Source organism: Miniopterus schreibersii, assembly GCF_964146895.1.
Source record: "Miniopterus schreibersii genome assembly, chromosome: 6".
Lineage (NCBI taxonomy): Eukaryota > Metazoa > Chordata > Mammalia > Chiroptera > Miniopteridae > Miniopterus > Miniopterus schreibersii.
Window position 1 is genome coordinate 31,698,701 of NC_138107.1, and position 18,444 is coordinate 31,717,144.

Consider the following 18,444-nt stretch of genomic DNA (forward strand, 5'->3'; position numbering starts at 1 on the left):
CTAATGGTCTTTGGGCATAGCGACTCTTTAGCAAACTTGACTTAGAATGGAAAAAGGTTATGGGAAACTCAAAAAAGTGTTGAGTTGGAATTCAGTTTCACGAAAGAGCTGGACTTTGAGCAAGGGAGTGAAGCACATAGTTCTAGCATTTTAGATAGATCAGATAGACAGACAGACAGACAGATAGTAGATAATGAATCAATAGGGATTATGTTTGTTTGTGTATTGTTTATTGTCAACTCAGTTAACCGCAGCCTCTTTACTAGCACTGCAAACAACTTAAGTTTCTTAAGTTTTAATCTTCAACCATCATTCATAACCTCGCTGTCTCATGCACACAAAATTTCAATTATTTTGACGTGATTGAAAATTCTTCCTCAATGTATCTTTTTATTCCATTTATGCATATTTAATTTTGCATTTAGAATGTATCAGTGAACAAGATTTTTTGACAATAATACACTGCTTACAAAATGTTAGATGATTCTAGATCAACTGAAGGTGCTTAACTCCAGTTGAGTGATAGTTGGGCACCTTTTTCTGCAACACTGAAAATATCTTTAGATAAATACAAATCCTCTCTTCAGTGAGAATAGCAAGGATTTAATTGACTTCCAGTTTCAATTGTTTGCTGCTTAAGGGCCATATTCATATTACTCCTGCCTTTACTTACTTTGTAGGTTTTAATAAAGAAAACACGAACCTTTTAGGTGTATAGATTTGTTTGATTGTAATTAGAGCTCTTTATTGATTTTTATTAGAGTATAAATTACCTAGTTTTTAAGTGAATTGTTGAATAGCTAGTTACGAAAGAAGTATCGGTCTGGATTTTCTAAGTTTGTGTTTGTGCTCATTTCATTGGAAGATACCTTGAGTTGACATTTAACTACTGATGAATTGAGGTCACAGTATGAATGCTCTAGATGCAGATTTTTAGCCTTTGGGAGTTAACTTCCCCAAAGGAGACAAACCACACAGTCACGCCTTGGCTTCTGGCAAAATTTGTTGTGTAAGTATTATAATTTTGAAGGTCCTTTGTTGCCTAAACAAATTTGGCCTTATGAGGAACAGCCTTGTAAGAAAATATCTTGAAAGATTTGGTGATCATTTGCAGACAGAACCCAAGCAAAACAGATTCCTGACTTTTGTGCCTAGCTATTTAAAGCGGTGCTTCAGATTCTTTGAGGAAAGTCCTTAGTTAAAAGTCCGACTTTTCTCCTTTATGTGAATTACGCCCAGTGAACTACAAGCACCACTTCTGCATTCTGTGCTAGTAACTTTTCTTCTTGTGGAACCTACACTCTTTATGCTACCTGGAGCATGTTTTGTCAGGACTAATATTTAGAATTGCTTGAGTATGCATTTTTGTTCTGATGCTCCTGGAAAGAGCCTGTGTAGGCCTGAAATGGCCACTACAGGAGGAACCATTTTGAAGATTTGACCTTAAGTAGCACAAGCTATTGAACAGTCATTTAAAAAAAACAGCACACAGCTATATTGTTAAATTGCAATAGAAGCAATTTATTCCAAGTCCATTTACAGCAACAGACATGTGTGACTAACAACCTAAGGTTTTGGTGAAAAACGTGTTTTACTTAAGTTCATGTCTTAAACACTAGTCTTAGATGAAGAGAGTAGGCATGAATTAAACTCAATGCTAGATATGGATTTGCAGATGGTGGACTAGAGTGAGACATACTGAGGTTTGGAATTTTTCTCTAGAAGGTTAATTGTTTTTGTATTAAAAATATGAGATATATGTAAACATATGTAGCAGATTAATTATTCACTAAATGCCATTTCCCATATGTTTTATTCCTACAAACTCTCAGAAGGCAATACTATGAAATCTTGCTAAAAAATGTGATACTTGGACATATATTTATATTTTGTCTTACAAGATAACAATATATCCAGAGATGTGAAATTACCGTTTTTTTATCTCATGATATAGAAATACATTCTACCTCAATAGGCAGAAAAGGGAGAAATGTTGAAGCTCCGTAGGCCTGTATGGATCTTGCCTTTGCCACCTGTTGGTTCCTTGTCTTTTTGTAAGTTGCTCTGTGATCCTCAGTTTTTCCATCTATAAAATAGGGATAATAACACTTCTCAGAGATGTTGTGAGAATACAAACAAAGAGCATACATATGGGTGTATGTGTTCATATATGCACACACATAACATACAACAAAGGCATGCAAACATACATACAAATGTACAAACATGCCCTTATCGCCTGGCTTGTGTCGACGGCTTCATTTGGATGCTCATTGAAGAACAGTAGTGACTATCATTCTCTGTATCCCCCATGCACTCTGTTCCATTCTCTAATATGGTGGTTCTTGATCTCTTTCTTTCTTACATTCTTAGAACATACCATTTCATTTAAAAGATCAAGGCTCTGCACCCTGGATTCTCTCAACATTTCACTCCAGTACCTCAGAATTTCTTAAGTCTCCTTTTCCCCTTGTCTAAAACTCACTGGACTTGGGGCCGTCATCTCTCATCTTCCAAACCTTGCTCTTCTCTCTTCACGTTCTGCATTTTCTCTGTCCTCAGTTTCTCTTCCTGTGATTCAGCCTTCCTGCCACCCTCCTCTCTCTTCCTCAGGCACAGTGGCTTCCTGTGCCTCCCCTTTGGTCCATGCTTTCATATTTGTTATAGTTTGGTTGGTGGCAAGAACTGTTTTGTTACTAGGGGAATTTTAGTTCATGTCACATAAAAAATAGATCTGGTGTGAATTTTTTAACCTGAAACAGTACAAGCTGTTTTCAGACACCGCAAGCCCGTGGCGAGGGAGTTGAGAACATTAAGTCACCTCACCTCGATCTGTATAACACTCACCGAGAAAATCATCCATTTACCCCAAAATTGCTTTTCATATTTTTGCCATTTAGTTTGGTGCCACATCTAAATTATTCACCCTTCAAGCCACATTTAAGTAGTACTTTGGAGCTTATGAATTGCATTAAGGAATGAAGCAAGATTTTAGGGAAATTGCAGGATCTGTGAAATTTCTCAGTACTAGGGTGAAAACTGTAATAATCAACTTTCAGACTACATTTAGAAAGTGTATTTTGAACAAAGAGTGCTTGGAATTTATTTTCATGATAATGGCTTTTAAAGAGTAGTAGAAAAAACTCATATTCTTCATCACTGGAAAGGATTTGATCACGCAATCCTTCCCATATAAATAAATTCAGTAGAGTTAAGTCAGGAGTCCTTTCAGAATGAATGAACAGTTTTAATATGTAGAGTACCGTCACTTCTTTTCCTTTTCCTTTGGAAATCGAAGTGACAGTCCAGGTTTGGGGATTTGCATTAGGGTCTGATAAAGCGTTAATCCAGATCTCAAGAAGATAAAATGAAAGACCTAAGCTGTACCTTCTTATTTTCTAAAACCTGACATTTTCCCATTTTATTGTTCTGAAATAAAGGAGATACCCTGAATCAAAATTATAGCCGTGAAAAAATCATTTTACTTGAAAAAGTTGTCAACCTGAAACAAGTTGAGTAAAGCACTCAATAATTAACGTGCTTCCTGTGATCAATATGTATTTTCTATCACACACTTTAAATTAATTGAATTTTATAGCATTGTTTTAAAAAAGATAAGATGTTATTCCATTGCTTCTGTCACTGTGAAAAATAATTCATATCAGGTATCTTAAATGTGCATTTTATTTAAGATACATACTGAAAATGATAAAAAAGACAAAAACACATGTCTGTTTTAAAGAAGCATATATACAGGGTGGGGCAAAAGTAGGTTTACAGTTGTGAGTATGTGAGACACAGTTTATTCTTGTATTATTATTTATGAATTTTTTGTATTATTTTCTATGTGAACAACTGTAAAGCTACCATTTCCCCACCCTGTACAGTAGTCCTCCCTTAGCCACTAGGGATACCTTCCAAGACCCCCAGTGGATACCTGAAACCGCAGGTAGTATGGAACCCTATGTATACTATGTTTTTACCTATACATACATACTTATGATAAAGTTAAATTTGTAAACTTTATTTATAGACACAGTAAGAAATTAACGATAAATAATAAAATAGAACAATAAAAACAATATACTGTAGTAAAAGTTATGTGAATGTGTTGTCTCTCTCTCTCTCTAACTGATTTGATAACTAAGGTGGCTACTGAGTGATTAACAGGCTGGTAACATATTCAGTGTGGATACGCTGGGCAAAGGGATGATTCTTGTCCCGGGTGGGACGGAGGGCACAGCATGGGATCTCATGCGCTACTCAGAGGGCATGCAGTTTAAAACTTACAAATTATTTATTTCTGCAATTTTCCATTTACTATTTTTGGGTCAACAGTTGACTGGGTAACTGAAACCCTGGAAAGCAAAACTGCAGATAATGAGGGACTACTGTATATATAAACATCAGTTTTTAATTTTTGATCCTTAATTCATAAATTGGCTTCATAATAATTTTGAGTACCATATTTAGGTTACTGTTAGTATTTGGACAAGTATCTTTTTAGATATTTTTTAAATATGAAAGGACATGATATCCATACATCAGGCTTTTGTGTTTAGTCAGTTCAATAATGAAGCCTCTCCATCTTATTTTGTCGTTTTAATTTGTTGGACTGTTCAAATTAACCTCAGAAGACATCTTCCTTTTTGCTATTTGGTACAGATTTTATTACTGCAGGGTAAAATTATGCATGAACACTGTCAAAATATACACAGAGTTCTAAGTGCATTATTTCTCCTTGAAGACAAGTGCTTGAAGTGTCCCTGTGTTCATGACCCTAATCATACTCATTTAATTAGGATCTTTATGAGCTTTTGCCCTCTGTGCAGCTGTTAAAAAAAAAAAAAGGCACTAGAGATACAGCTCAGAAAAAAAAAAAAAGAGAAGTCTCTGCTCTTACGGAACTTATAAGGAATTACCACCTTGAAGGAACCAAGGCTAGCCCTCGGAACCTCGCAGGCGTGCGCATTTGCAGCAACTTGCCAGCTGGAATTGAATTGCGTTTCAGTCGTTGTGTGATGGGTTTCCTTCTGATTTTTAAAATCGCTGTCTTGTGAGAGTAACCAGGTTTTCCTTGGACAGATGTGTTGGTATCAAAGTTAATGTGAACCGGATGCTGACTGAAGATCTTTTTTGACCCTAATGTTTTAGGGTTCTCCCACCATGTCTTTCTAGAAGGGGATACGCAGCCCCAAGAGCGACTGATCAGCCAGTCCTTAGGGGAAAGCACCCCGCCCGCTCGAGGTCGAGCGAGCACTCTAGTGTCAGGACACTGTGCCCCGCCCGCCGCCTCGGCCCCGGAGGGTCGGCGCCACCTTCTCCGCTTCTGACCAGGTCACTACTCAGTGTCCAGCCCAGCATTCGTGTCCCGCCTCCGGGCGTTGGTGTGGTGTTGTACCTTCCTGAGCACTCGAAGCTTTCACTCATTATGACACCATGACTTTTAATCCTTTCTTTGTGACACTTAAACCTCCCTCACATCCTCTACTACTTGCATCTCTCTCCACTGTGCTGGTGGTACGCTGTAGCTCCCGCCACGTGGCTGTCATTGACCAGTAAATCTGGCTGTGTGGTGTCCTTCCATCTGTGTGTGGCATATTCACATAGATACATATATTTTTAATTATATGGAATTCTTTATAAGAAAGTATGTGGAATTCAATGTCTATTTGCTTTAAAAAATATAAGGAATTTGAAAAAAACATTTTATATGTGCTCAGTAAAAGACTAGTTTTAAAGATCTTTAGTTAAAAAGAAAGTATGTTTCAATGCCAGCAGATGGATGTCAGCTTACTCCCGTCCAGTAGTAACGTATCTGCACACTTCTATCGTTTTCATTTGTAATTTCGATTCTTGCACCAGTATACTTCATAGCATGTGCCCAAGGTTATTTTTTAAATATTTTTCAAGATTTTTCCTATTTAAAAATTAAGTACAAAAAGTCAGCAGCTATCACTATTCTTATCACGTATAAATAATTGTAGGCATAAATATGGATTTAATAGTAGCAATGTAGGTAACAGCCTTTCTTAACTAATTTACCCATGCTGTGAAGACTTAGAGGCTGGGATTAGATGTATTTGGTTCAGTGCTACCAAAAATTGATAACCTAGCAGAAATCCACAACTTCATGGAAAGTTAATGGAAAGAAATGAGTCCAATTCTGCTCAGTTCAGGAGTTTATTATGCAGAACTGTGTGTGACAGACCCTGCCCTATCTCTTTTAGCCCCTTTTTGTAATTTTTTTTTTACACATATCATAAAAAGTAATTTATTTTCTTTCCAAAGGCCTAGTTAGGTGTTTATATCTATATTAATAGTAACAGGAAGAAGGAAAAGATTTTTGTGAGGCCCTCTTGGGATTTCATCGTTTCATTTTCCCCCTTTGTCTCTGCTCACAGAACGCACCGACAAGCCAGCCCAGGCCACTCTCCTCCCGCGGACGCGGCCTTCGGCAGCCGGCGGGGAAGACAGCTCCCACAAGTGCCAGTGCGAAGCGGCAGTGTCGAACAAGGTATCCGCTAACGACAGCTCATTGTCCAAAAATCTCCGATCTGAGAACCACTTCTTTTGATACGTCTTTTAGTAAACAAATAGTATTTTGATTACATGTAGTTTGCTGAGTCCTAAGAATTTAAGTTTCTTAGAATTTTATTCCCAGCACCAAGTTATAATGGCATAGACTGTGTTCATGGCATAAACTGTGTTTCTGCTGAGTGAGTGAACGAATGCATTTTAGATAGTCTATTGAAAGAACAGGTTGAGCCCTGCAGATACCTTTTTACAAAGGACAAAGAAAGAAAATACGAATTTTGAAACCTCAGTGCAATATGGTATATTGTGTTAAAAGAAGACTTACTTGACCTTGTTTTTCAAATATACTCTTGATTAACTACTTGATCACATAGAAGGCTTTACTAGTATTCTTTATTTTAAATTATTTTCAGTGTCTTCTTGTGTTTTATATAAATTTGATAAAAAATATTTAGAGTACACAGTTTAGTGGTTTGTTAACAGTTCATGTTACGTAAAATTTTCTTATTTTAAGCATATACACACTGTGTTTTATTTTCCCGGGGTGGGGGGGGTGTTTTGATAATGGAAATTAAATTCCCTAAACCACTGGGCTAGATGATTTAAATACTGGGTTAAAATAGTCACTGTTTCCTTCATGTGACCCAAGGTGCTATTCCATTTCTCAGTAGGTGAAATGACTTGTTATCAGTATATGTTATCACATAAGTCATACTAGGGCTTTGTTAAGCAGTTTACTTGGAATAATTTTTAATTTGGGGTTGTAATGTAAATGCAGTGGACTTACATTTAAAATGTGTATTGTAAATCTTTATTTTTATGAAACAACTGAAAGGTTAACATCTTGAATATTTTTTTCAACAGTGTTGATTGTTACTGATGTTTACTTGCACTTCATTCTGTGTCGAGGGTCCTGAGTACCCGCTTTACTCAATTGAAGTGGTCTACTAAATGTATCACAGACATATTAAAGACCTAAGAAGATAAATACATTGTTTTTGTTTCCAAGACTGATATGGCAGAGTTTGTAAGCAGAATACTTGGTGATAGAAAAATCAGTGTAGATTTTAAGGAGCATCAGCTTATTGATACTTCAATAAGGAATGCTGCTATAGTAAACTCTGGAGTTGTATTATTTTTTAAAATCATATGTCCCTTGGGTATTTTATGTTTTACTATTCAGGCTTCTTATGGGTATTCATTTAGTTCATCAGGAAAATATGAGGCTATGTGAAAATCTGACTTTCTCTTCTAAAATAGGAATTCATTGGAATTCTCAACTCACGTGTTTAACAAGCCTTCTCTTTTTCTGGGAACATTTTGAGAAGTTAATTCATAATTTATATTATTAAGACTGTAATAGCAATATTTTACATGAAATTGCTTTAATATTTACTTTTAAATTATGAAATTTGGTGTTTATTTAAATTATCCGTTCATGACTTCCTGTTGCACAACTAAACAAACTGCAAATTCTGGTGTTTACCTAGAGACTCAGTGTTACCAGCCATATTTTGCTAAAGATTGAAATCTGAAAAATCATGTGTTCCTAAAATTCTTTGCATTTCCTCCAGTTGCTGAAACACTTCAGGTTCAAATCATAGAAGGGTGCTGCATATAACTCTCATATAGTGAGATTATAGTTATATTATTTCCATAGAAATAAGAATTGCATCTATGAAATCAGTTGGATTGTATGCTGGATTTTGTTTTTTTAAAAAGCTCATGTTCTATTTAATATCAAGATTACTGTTATATTCATATTCACAGTTGTCTTCCAGATAACCCATCAATTTGTAAGAATTGAATTGAGGTGGGAAGAAAGGAGTGACTGAGGATGAAATTGATGGAGTTATTTTGCTATTTAATATCACAAATATGCTAGTAAACACTTATTTGAGGTTCCTGGAATTTTAAGAATATGACAACACACATTATTATCTCAGTGTTCTTCTGTAACTGAAGTAGATTTGGTTTACATTATGATGTTAATATGTGCTTTGAGACTTTTGATAAATGACACTATCCACCATCATCTTATTATTGATTGATTTCAAACTGAACAGTTTAAATGATGTCTTGTGTGTCCTAAAATATGTTTTTAAAAGTACACTTCTAATTGATCCATGGGCTAGACAGAATTTAGCATGTTCTGTTTAACATTAATTGCATTGTTGTTCTTAGAGCTACAGAATTATCTTTTTTTGTTTTGATATTTTTAAATTTTGGTTCTATCTTCTATGAAGATTAATGCAGTTTATTTGCAATTGATTAAGGCTCTATGGCACTTGACTTCCTTCCTTCTGGTCTTCTTCTTGTTTGTTTGTCTGTTTTTTATTTTTAACAGAGGGTAATTTCCCGTTTAAAAAAAATAATTGAGTTGATAAGCATTGGATTGGTAAGAGCAAATGTTTCAAATGGTTTAGATTCCTGGATAGTGATACAACTTCTTGTTAAACTTACAACATAATTGTATTCATATGCAGTTTCTGGATACAGCTGTCCACATTGTTGTGTTTAGGATGCTGAGATGATTAGATTGTTTGGGGGTTTTATTTTTTATTTTTCTGTAATTCTGTTTTACTACTCTCTCTTTGTACCATAAAAGCAATATGTATTATTTTAAAGGCTACCATATCATTTAAAAAGACATGTTTACTTAATTTTTTAAAAAGTATTTCACAGTTTGATTTTTAAATTAGGAATGTTACATGGAATTTGATCATGTTAAAATTTTGTTAGGGAAAAGAAGAGGGATGAATACAAATTTTGAGATACAGGAGCTGAAAAAATGTCCTTAAAATTTAGGCAACTCAAACAGTATTGTGATAATTGCTAACAAAGACTTCCAAGAAATTTATCTGGTTATATTTCAGTGTTGTATTCCAGTGTAGCCCCTACATAGAATGAGGACTGAAAGCAACATGTTGGTCGCATAAAAATGTTGTAGGTTTCCCGAAACCAAATGATGTTTTTTTGTTCTCAGCTGGATGTCTTTTATAGAAGACGTATTTAAAGATTATTTATGCTGTGCCACTTATCTTTTATGTGTTCTGTTATTATATCTGCTACCCTTAACTCTAATGCTACTCCTCTTCAGAAATATCTAGATAGGCCATTATTTCTCAGTAAATAGTATAGCAACACGGAGGTTAATATAAAGCTTTATGAAATGTCTAAGAAATATAGTCTCCAAAGAACAATTTCACCATGACATATTTTAATATCATTGATTTGAGAAGGAAGAAAGGATTACTTAAATTAGACTGTATTTTTTCCATGTGGAAAATGCTACAGAATATTTTTCATGATGAAAAGAAAATGCCGACTTCTAGTAAAAAATGGAATTTATTTTTCATTGATTATATTAAATTTCAAATTATCTGAAATGCTATCATTTTTTAAATAAAAAGGTTAGTTATAAATATTAAATATACTTTTAAATAGTTTTATAAAAAAGAGCGAATTAAAATTAAAATGTTTTAAAATGTAAAATTGGTGCTGAAATGTTTTTTAGTTCTTAAAAAGCAAGAAAAAAATACCACAAAATATACTTTTCAAATGTATTAATTTCCCAATGTTTCTGTTTTTATTTTAAATCTCTGACTTGTATTCATTCTTTCTTTGATTAATTTAGAAGCATATTTGAGACCTCCTCATGTTTGTCATTGTAATTTATCACCGTACATGATATGCATTTTATTATTCATACCATTGTGTTGATTCACATTTTCATGTCTAACTATAAATTTGCTGATTTCTTTCTTTTGTTTCCATCATTATGTGCATTTAATTCATTGAAGAACAAGAAAAATGTAACTCTTCCACAAAAGGTAAATATCATGTAACTTTTTAACCATTTAATATTGTTCTTTTCCTTTCATAATACATGAGAAATTATATACCTCTTTATTTAAATGATGATAAAATTATTTAACAGTAGTTCTTTTTCCCCCTGCAATGATTTTGTAGGGCATTTGGTATTAGTTTGTTCTGTGAGCAGTTGGCATCAAAGAAGAAACTATTAAAATTAAGAATATTTTTGCTTCAAAATTTATTTATCCACACTGACAACTAGAAAACAGTTCTTTTTAAATACATTTTTGTTTGTTTGTTTGCGTTCCCCTGCTCTCATGGATAAGATTTAATTCCTACATTCCTTTCAGGGTAATATCTTATACAAAGGAATAGAAAATCCCTGCATTTCCCCTTTCAGATGCCAGTAACCTTATTGAATGTTTGGCCCCCACTGCAGTCATGCATCTAGGAAGTAGCTGCCAAAATATTACCCCTCATGACCTCAATATTGTTATAATGCCCATCAATTCTATCTCCCCAAGGGACAGAAGAGGAAAACCATTCGGCCTACTGTACTGACACCCTATCTTACCTATCGTCTTTAGGATCACGTTTGAGTTTTGGTCTTTGGACTTGAGTTTCAAGTAGATGCACACCTCATCCCACTCTCATGTGCCACTCACACCATTTCTTATTCAGTGTTATTTTTGTCAGTGTTATATTTGAGCATGAGTTTTTGCTTCATGAAATAATTCTAATAATACTTAAAAATTACATAATGCTTTATAGTTTAATAAAAATACATTTCTTTAATATTTTTGGATCAATGATTGAATCCATTTATTGTCCATAGTAACCCTAAAAGTCTTGCAAGTAGCATCATCCATATAATGAATGATAAACTCAGGTTCAGAGATTTACCCATTTACACTGCTGATGAGTGTAAGTTTCTAATACTTGGCTTGCCCCTCAAGTTACCATGCAACTTGAGAAAATGAAGCCAGTGTATTTGAATAAACATAATATGTTCTTAGGGTTGATAAGTAGACTACAGCCCCAGGTGTCTCACTTTTAACCTCTTTCCACTATAGTTTAGTGGATTCTATCTTAATAGGTACAAATCCTGAATATAATATCCCTGACTCCTAATATATTGAGGTACATATTATGTATCTCAGTGTTACAGTGTGAAAAGGCGAGATAATATTCAGTTACTTATTTTAGATTGAATTTACAAAAATATATTTATATTCTGGCACATAATATACATTCTGGCATAATTCTTACATACTAGTCAATAAATATATATTAATAAAAAATAAAATATTATTCAATTTGACTAAGATGTTTTTGGTCCCTAGATTTTTTATAGATTTCTCGCCATCATTCATTTTTAATTCAGATACCAGAAGCACAATTTTCGGTCCTGTAGTACAAAAATGGCCAGTACAATTGTACCTAGGCTCAGAAGCATTTATTTGTGTTTGCAGGATAAATTTTAGTGTAATAAAAGCATTAAATTTTTATATTGGACATGAGTCATGACCTAATTCTTTTAGCCAAAAGAAAGAAACATATAATAATTATTCATTTAGAGCCTTTCCATACATATTAATACTAGGCAAAAGCTATAATTAGCTAATCAGAGCAAAACAAAATCCCTAAGTGGTACAATCTAAAGTCTGTTGGAAGTGTGCACATTGAAAGGCTCACTAGAGAGCATGTCAGATAGTTGCATTTTTATAAGGTCATTGTGTCCTGGCTGAGATGTGTCCTAACTCTGCCAAGTCTTCCTTGGACACAAGATACGGCTCTACTTCACAGAATAGACCATATGGCTGAAAACAACCAACGAGGCACGTGCCAGAATGCATCCAGGTAAAGCAGAGGCTGCTGCCCTCTCCTCAAGGATAGGCTTAGTCAGGAAAAGTCTGAAAAACCAAGAAGGATAGAAGCAAGTTCAAGAATGTCAAATTTTAGGCTAACATACCCCATAAGAAAGAAAGAAAAAGAAAAACCCCACACTTGTTTTGCATAGAAACCCTGCTGCTGTGAGCTGATCTGTTACTGGGATCAATCATATTGGAGAATTCACTTCCCTTGAGTGCTGCCTGGATAGACAGGGACAGGGACATGCCGTGCTAGCTGACAGTACAGGCTACAGAGCCCCCAGTGAGAGCTTGGTTTTGATTCATGGTAGCTGAGCTTGTAGGACAACCAATGGTCCCAGTTTGTGGAGGACTGAGCCAGTTCCCGAGAGAAAGACTTTCAGTGCTAAAACCAGGATGGCTCTGGGCAAATTTGGCAGTTAGTTATCCTAACTGTAGGGGACTGGTATATAATTTTCCTGCATATTTATTTGTAAGACACAGAAGTTGACATTTTTAATGGTAATGCACAGAATTTAATGTGCATTTACTCTGTGTCAGTGGCTCTACTGAGTGTTATATATTTATTTCATAATATTTTTACAGCAGCCATAGATATAAGTATTAATATCCTCATTTTCTAACAGAAAGCTAAAGCTTAGAAAAATTTAAAACTTGACTCTTTATTAGTCATAAATTTGGTAAGTGGTAGAACAGGGAACTAGCCTCCAGCCTCGCTCCACAGACCTTGTTCTCAATCACTTTGCTCTAACAGGTTCTCCAGCATTCAAACAGCATTTGCTGAGTACTGTGCCTGCAATACTTCGTAACTATATACAGCATGCACACAACTGTAACCTGTTGCATTAGAAATAGAACCTAAGGGGTTAAGTGGAATGCCTAAGTAAGAAAGCTGTTGTGGGGCAGAACCAGGTTTTGACTCCACAGCCCAGGTTCTGTCCACTGTCCCATGTTGCTGTGACATCCGCCACTCCCAACACCAGGATCTTAGAGACACCCAGTCAGGGTTCCTGCGTCCCCTCTGATGACCTGACTTTTCACCACTCAGGTAAATTTTCTAATACCTGGCTTGCCCCTCAAGTTACCATGCAACTTGAGAAAATGAAGCCAGTGTATTTCAATAAACATAATACGTTCTTGGGGTTGATAAGTAACAACTATAAATGTTCATTCTATGTTATTTACCTTTTACCTCCCTCTTTTATGTTAAAAGCTGAGAGACCATATCATTTTAGGCTTCACAAACTGCTTTGTAGGCATATTTTAAATTATTCATTCTAAAAGTAAGCCAATTTTTCCCTCTCTGCTACATTTCTTGGACAGTTTTAAAGAGCCCATGAATGTAGTTTGGGGGCATCGAAATAATGATATAAGAAGATCAAAACAGATCCAGAAATTAAATGACTTCAAGGTGAGAAAAAATGTTATTATAATAAATTTCTATTTATATGCCTTTAGATAGTATTTCTTAAGTGCATTAACATTTGGCCTTTGGAAGCAATTTTGAATAATAACAAAACACATCATACTATCTTTTCTACAAACATGAATTTCCTTTATCATGAAAAATGTGTAATTTTACACACAGAATAAAAGGTAATGAGATTTCAAGTGACTAAATAATTTGAAAAGGAACAAAAAGGTATTAGCATTTGTTGTTTTTTTGTTTTCCTGTTTCACTAATAAAACTTATTATTGCAACATGGTAATAGGGGGCACTTAAGGATTATCTCCAGTAAAGTATATTTTAAAGTACAGGTTTTTATTTAAAATGTTCAAATAAATTACCTGTACTTTCTTTCTTTAAATATTGGCAAGAACAGTTTGAATGCTAAGTCATACAAAATTAATTGATATGGAACTATTAACATGAACCTTATTTAGGCGCAAATCATATAAAATCACTTTAATAATTTTCTATTACATTAGTTATTGTATTTTGATAGTGTACCATGGTTGTGAAACACATTATAGGAACAAATATGTTACTTGACTTTTAGCTAAAAATAAATAATTTGGGTATTCTTAGGAATCAGAATTATTTTAACTGTCAAGTAGAAAAGGATTTTGATTTTATTTACATCTTTATGAGATGCATCTATAGTGGATATTAGGCCAGGTGATTCATTTCCTGTTATTGTATGTGAAGATTTTGAAGGTTTGAGTTTTTTAATTTTCCAGGGCAATGCTTTTCCTTAACACTCATTATGAATATTTATGAATGTTTACTCAGAAATACTTAGACCTCTGTTAGTAAAAGTGTCTAATTTATCTCTTTTGTCCACCAACTGAGAAGTGTAGCTGTCATTCTGGCCTTCTCTTTAACCTTTAGAGACACAGAGGGTGAAGCAGCCCATATAAAATGATTCAGAACTCCTGGTTTTCACCCTATTTCCCATCCTGCTGATTCAAATATGGTTATTTATAGTAGTACTACAGGCTTTTAAAACTTCAAGGTATTTAACACTTATATCAACCAAACCTCAACTTACGAGAAAGGCCCTGTTGAGGGAAGTGCTGAGGAACGTAGACGGCAGGCACGCGCCTAGCCATGGGTTGGCCTTTGACATTTTTCCTATATAGATGTATATGTCTCCTAAATACTGCATTTTGATTTAGAAATTTTAAAATGTGTGAACACTTTGTACAGGGGGGATAAAAAAGAGACTGTCAAAAAATTGAAGTTGGATTTAACATTTATGCCACATCAAGCCATTCAAGCTAGATTCGGTTAACACCAGTGTGACTGAAATGAAGAAAAATTACGGATAAACATATTAGAGATCATGTGGGATAAACAGCAAGACCCCTCAGGGATGATTTTGTTATTTCCCAGAGAGGTCTTCATTGTACAGGTTGCTCTTCGAGGAGGTCGTGTTAGAAGATGTGCCTCGCAAGGAGACAGTGCTCCCTCTAAAAACTGAAATACGTTTTAAAAAGCTATTTAACCCTGTGTAACACGAAAAAATGAGGTTAAATGACAGGTTCTTTCGTCAAGAGCCTGGTTTTCTTATGTCAAGGATCTGCTTAGTATTTTCAGTGTCACTCTGGGGCTTGGCAGTTTTGACACTGAAAGTGATGTCTGTGGTGGGAGGTCCTGAGTTTTGTTTCAGACAGTGAAAATCAGCATGCTGAAACAAGGACAGCCTGTGGTACAGTGAGATTTGAGCAATTACATACACAGATTACCTATTTCACCAGTGCGAGCATTCCATTTCAACTGTCTACCACAACACAGGTTATATTTTTAATTAATTTGTGTTATTGTGTTTTATGTTTCTCGCGCTCGATAGATGTTATCTTTGTTTTGTTGTTTATATTATTATAGTATAATCCTTAACATCCAAAAGAATCATGTAAGGGCACAAGAGAAACAATTTGGCATATTTCTACCAATACAGATTGAAATGCATTTTATTCTAGGAAAATTACCCAGAACTTGGGCATTTCTGTATATTTTAAACATTCAATCTTTATGTACATATATTGCATATGTGTTCGGAGGGATACAAAGTATATAAGTATTATATCAAAGTTGCTTACTTCACTTCTATGACTAAAAATACAGATAAACATGCAAGGAGTATATTATTTTTTAACTGGAAATTAAGTAATAGAACATATTAATGTAAAATACAACTGGTCAATTTTTCCCCTTAATTATATAAAGTCTTGGTAAATTGGCAAATTTAAAAATGCTGGATATTAGATAACAGAGCAAAGATAAATTTGTAGTTTTCCATTTTTTGAAAATGTGAAAAAATTTTTAAAATACTTCACCAATACCGATACCCTATTGAACTAATATTAGAATCATAAACAAACAGCAGGAGGTTACTCTAAGCAGTCTCTTCAGTTTACAAGTAAAACCTCCATAGTGGAGAGAGATATCAATAATTGATCAAGGCAGCATTGATGATGGTGATGGGTCTAGTGCTGAATCTCTGCTTAGTTATTCCCAGTCTTGGGTTGTTACCATGTTGCCCCATTGCTTCCAGGCGTATGGAGAATGTCCATCTTAATGTATATTCCTCTAAAGTCTAGAAAACTGTGGGTACAGACTAGTATTCCATTTCAAATTTTCAAGAATCAAACTATTTTTTCTATCCAGGCTTTGGATTTTTTTATGCTGGTTAAAGACTCAATTAGCAATTTTTTTTATCATCTTCTATTACTCCTTAATCTTTATGTTTTTCATATTATATTGTTTCTTATATTTGAGTTCCCACTATCTGTGATTTTTTAAAATAAAATGCTTCAGAGAGGGAATTCTTTTTCAATGCTTTCAATAACTAAGTCATTGCAGGTATTTCATTCCTATACTTTATTCTACCTCACAATTTCCAGATATGTTATCTATCATTGCTCTTTCTGAGTCATGCATTGGAGCAAAGATGGGCTCCACTATCACGGAACTCTCATTGTATTGCTCTACAGCGAGGAAGCAGAGGCACTGGTTTTTCTCTTCTTACAGCATGGTAGCATATAGTAGTTAACTAGACAAGCTTAATTATTCTGTCCATATATTATCATGTATCACTTTTGACACATGCACTAGCTAACCTTGTTATAAAATACTCTTAAAATTTTACCTTAATATATTTAATAATACATAAATTTTTATGTTACAGTCATATTTAATCTAAAATACTTGAAAGTATTGTAAAGTTTAACAACATAATGTATGGATTATTTTGTTTATAAACACAGACACTTGAAGTTTCAGATTCATGTTAATTTCTAGACGCAAAGAGAAAATTGTGAAATATTTAAGGAATTTGAAGATCAGAACAGCTTCATCTTTATATAATTGTAAAGTCATGGATAATATTTTAAATATATTTATGAGAATTTGAGTTTTAAATTATAATGTTCTGAAAGTACCCATATCTATAATATTGATAGTATTTTAAAGCAAATTACAAATGTCTGGTAAGTCAAAAGTGTTTACCAGAAAATTATATTCTCTTTAGAAAAGGTGATTCTATGGGAATTTTTCTTTGATGCGTTGGGGAAGATTTATTAAAGATCCTTAAGCTTTTTTGTTTTAACTCACAGGATTCTTTAGTAATCTTATGAAAAGAATAGATACAGAAAAATTGTTACAGGCACAAACAACATTTGTAAATGATCTCTGCTTATTGGTAGACTCATCTAAGATCAACCATATCAATAGATTAGGAATTTATAGCAAACCATGTGACATGAAAAAAGAATTATTTTAATCTGTCTTTATTTGTAATAATATCTAATACTTTTTATTAGAAAATTGTAATTAATTACGGACTTTAAAATTTTTATTTACTTTTCTCACCTGCAGTGTCTGAGTTACTCTTGTTGAGTTTGAAGACAAAAAATGACTTCATAAGTATAATATTAATTTAACACCTAAAAATAAGTTCCAGTTTTATACTTAATTGTAGTGGTGAGATGAGTTTTGACATATATAGATTTATCTGATACAGATGCCAGAGTTTAGAAATAACAACGTATATAGAGAAAAATTGATCTAAAAGAAATGAGGCATGTTCAATAAATATTGTTTAGGTAAATATCTGCTTTTTAAAAGCACAATTTATTCAGCATCAGACACATCATCCTTCTTGTAGAAAGTGTGATGAAAAATTCTAACATACAAAACACTCTTTTTAAAAATAAAATTGCCACCCTAACTGGTTTGGCTCAGTGGTTAGAGCATCAGCCTGCAGACCAAAGGGTCTCCGGTTCGATTACGGCCAAGGGCAGGTACCCCGGTTGCCAGCTCCATCCCCAGCCCCAGTTGGGGAACGTGCAGGAGGCAGCCCATCGATGTCTCTCTCTCTCTCTCCACCCCCCCCCCATTCCACTGTCTGGAAAAAAAGAAAAGTCATGGAAAAAAATATCCTCAGGTGAGGATTAAAAAAATACATAAATAAATAATTTGCCATGTTAATCACACCTTACGGGCAATTATGGTGAAATACAGTCTTTAGCACAGCACACATCCTTACCTTTTGACTGTATTATGTATGTAAGCTCTATTTTCATTAAAAGATTAAATTAAATTACATGATAATTATATTTGTTGTAGAATATAAGAAGGGTTTTTAACACTCTAGTATGTGAGTTTTCAAATTTTAAAAAATTCCTTAATTTTTTGTAAAGAAATAGCAACTGGTATTTTAGCGATTTTGTTAATTTAAAATGCAGCCAACATTCAGAACATTCCTAAAATGTAAAT

The 18,444-nt window shown here is 34.1% G+C and overlaps 1 protein-coding gene across 27 annotated transcripts in view; it reads left to right on the plus strand.

The window, feature by feature from the left end:
• Nucleotides 1-18,444, plus strand: part of RIMS1 (regulating synaptic membrane exocytosis 1) — a gene marked incomplete at its 5' end in the record, with an annotated part of 385,667 nt that overhangs the window by 288,021 nt on the left and 79,202 nt on the right. For 14 of the 27 annotated variants that reach the window (XM_081140479.1, XM_081140480.1, XM_081140463.1 and 11 more), the window contains one exon: nucleotides 6,405-6,517. In XM_081140479.1, the coding sequence (XP_080996605.1) occupies nucleotides 6,405-6,517 (113 nt within the window). Of the gene's footprint in view, nucleotides 1-5,154; nucleotides 5,338-6,404; nucleotides 6,518-10,340; nucleotides 10,371-18,444 lie in introns of all 27 variants that reach the window. The other 13 variants (XM_081140483.1, XM_081140456.1, XM_081140467.1 and 10 more) reach the window with 3 other exon arrangements.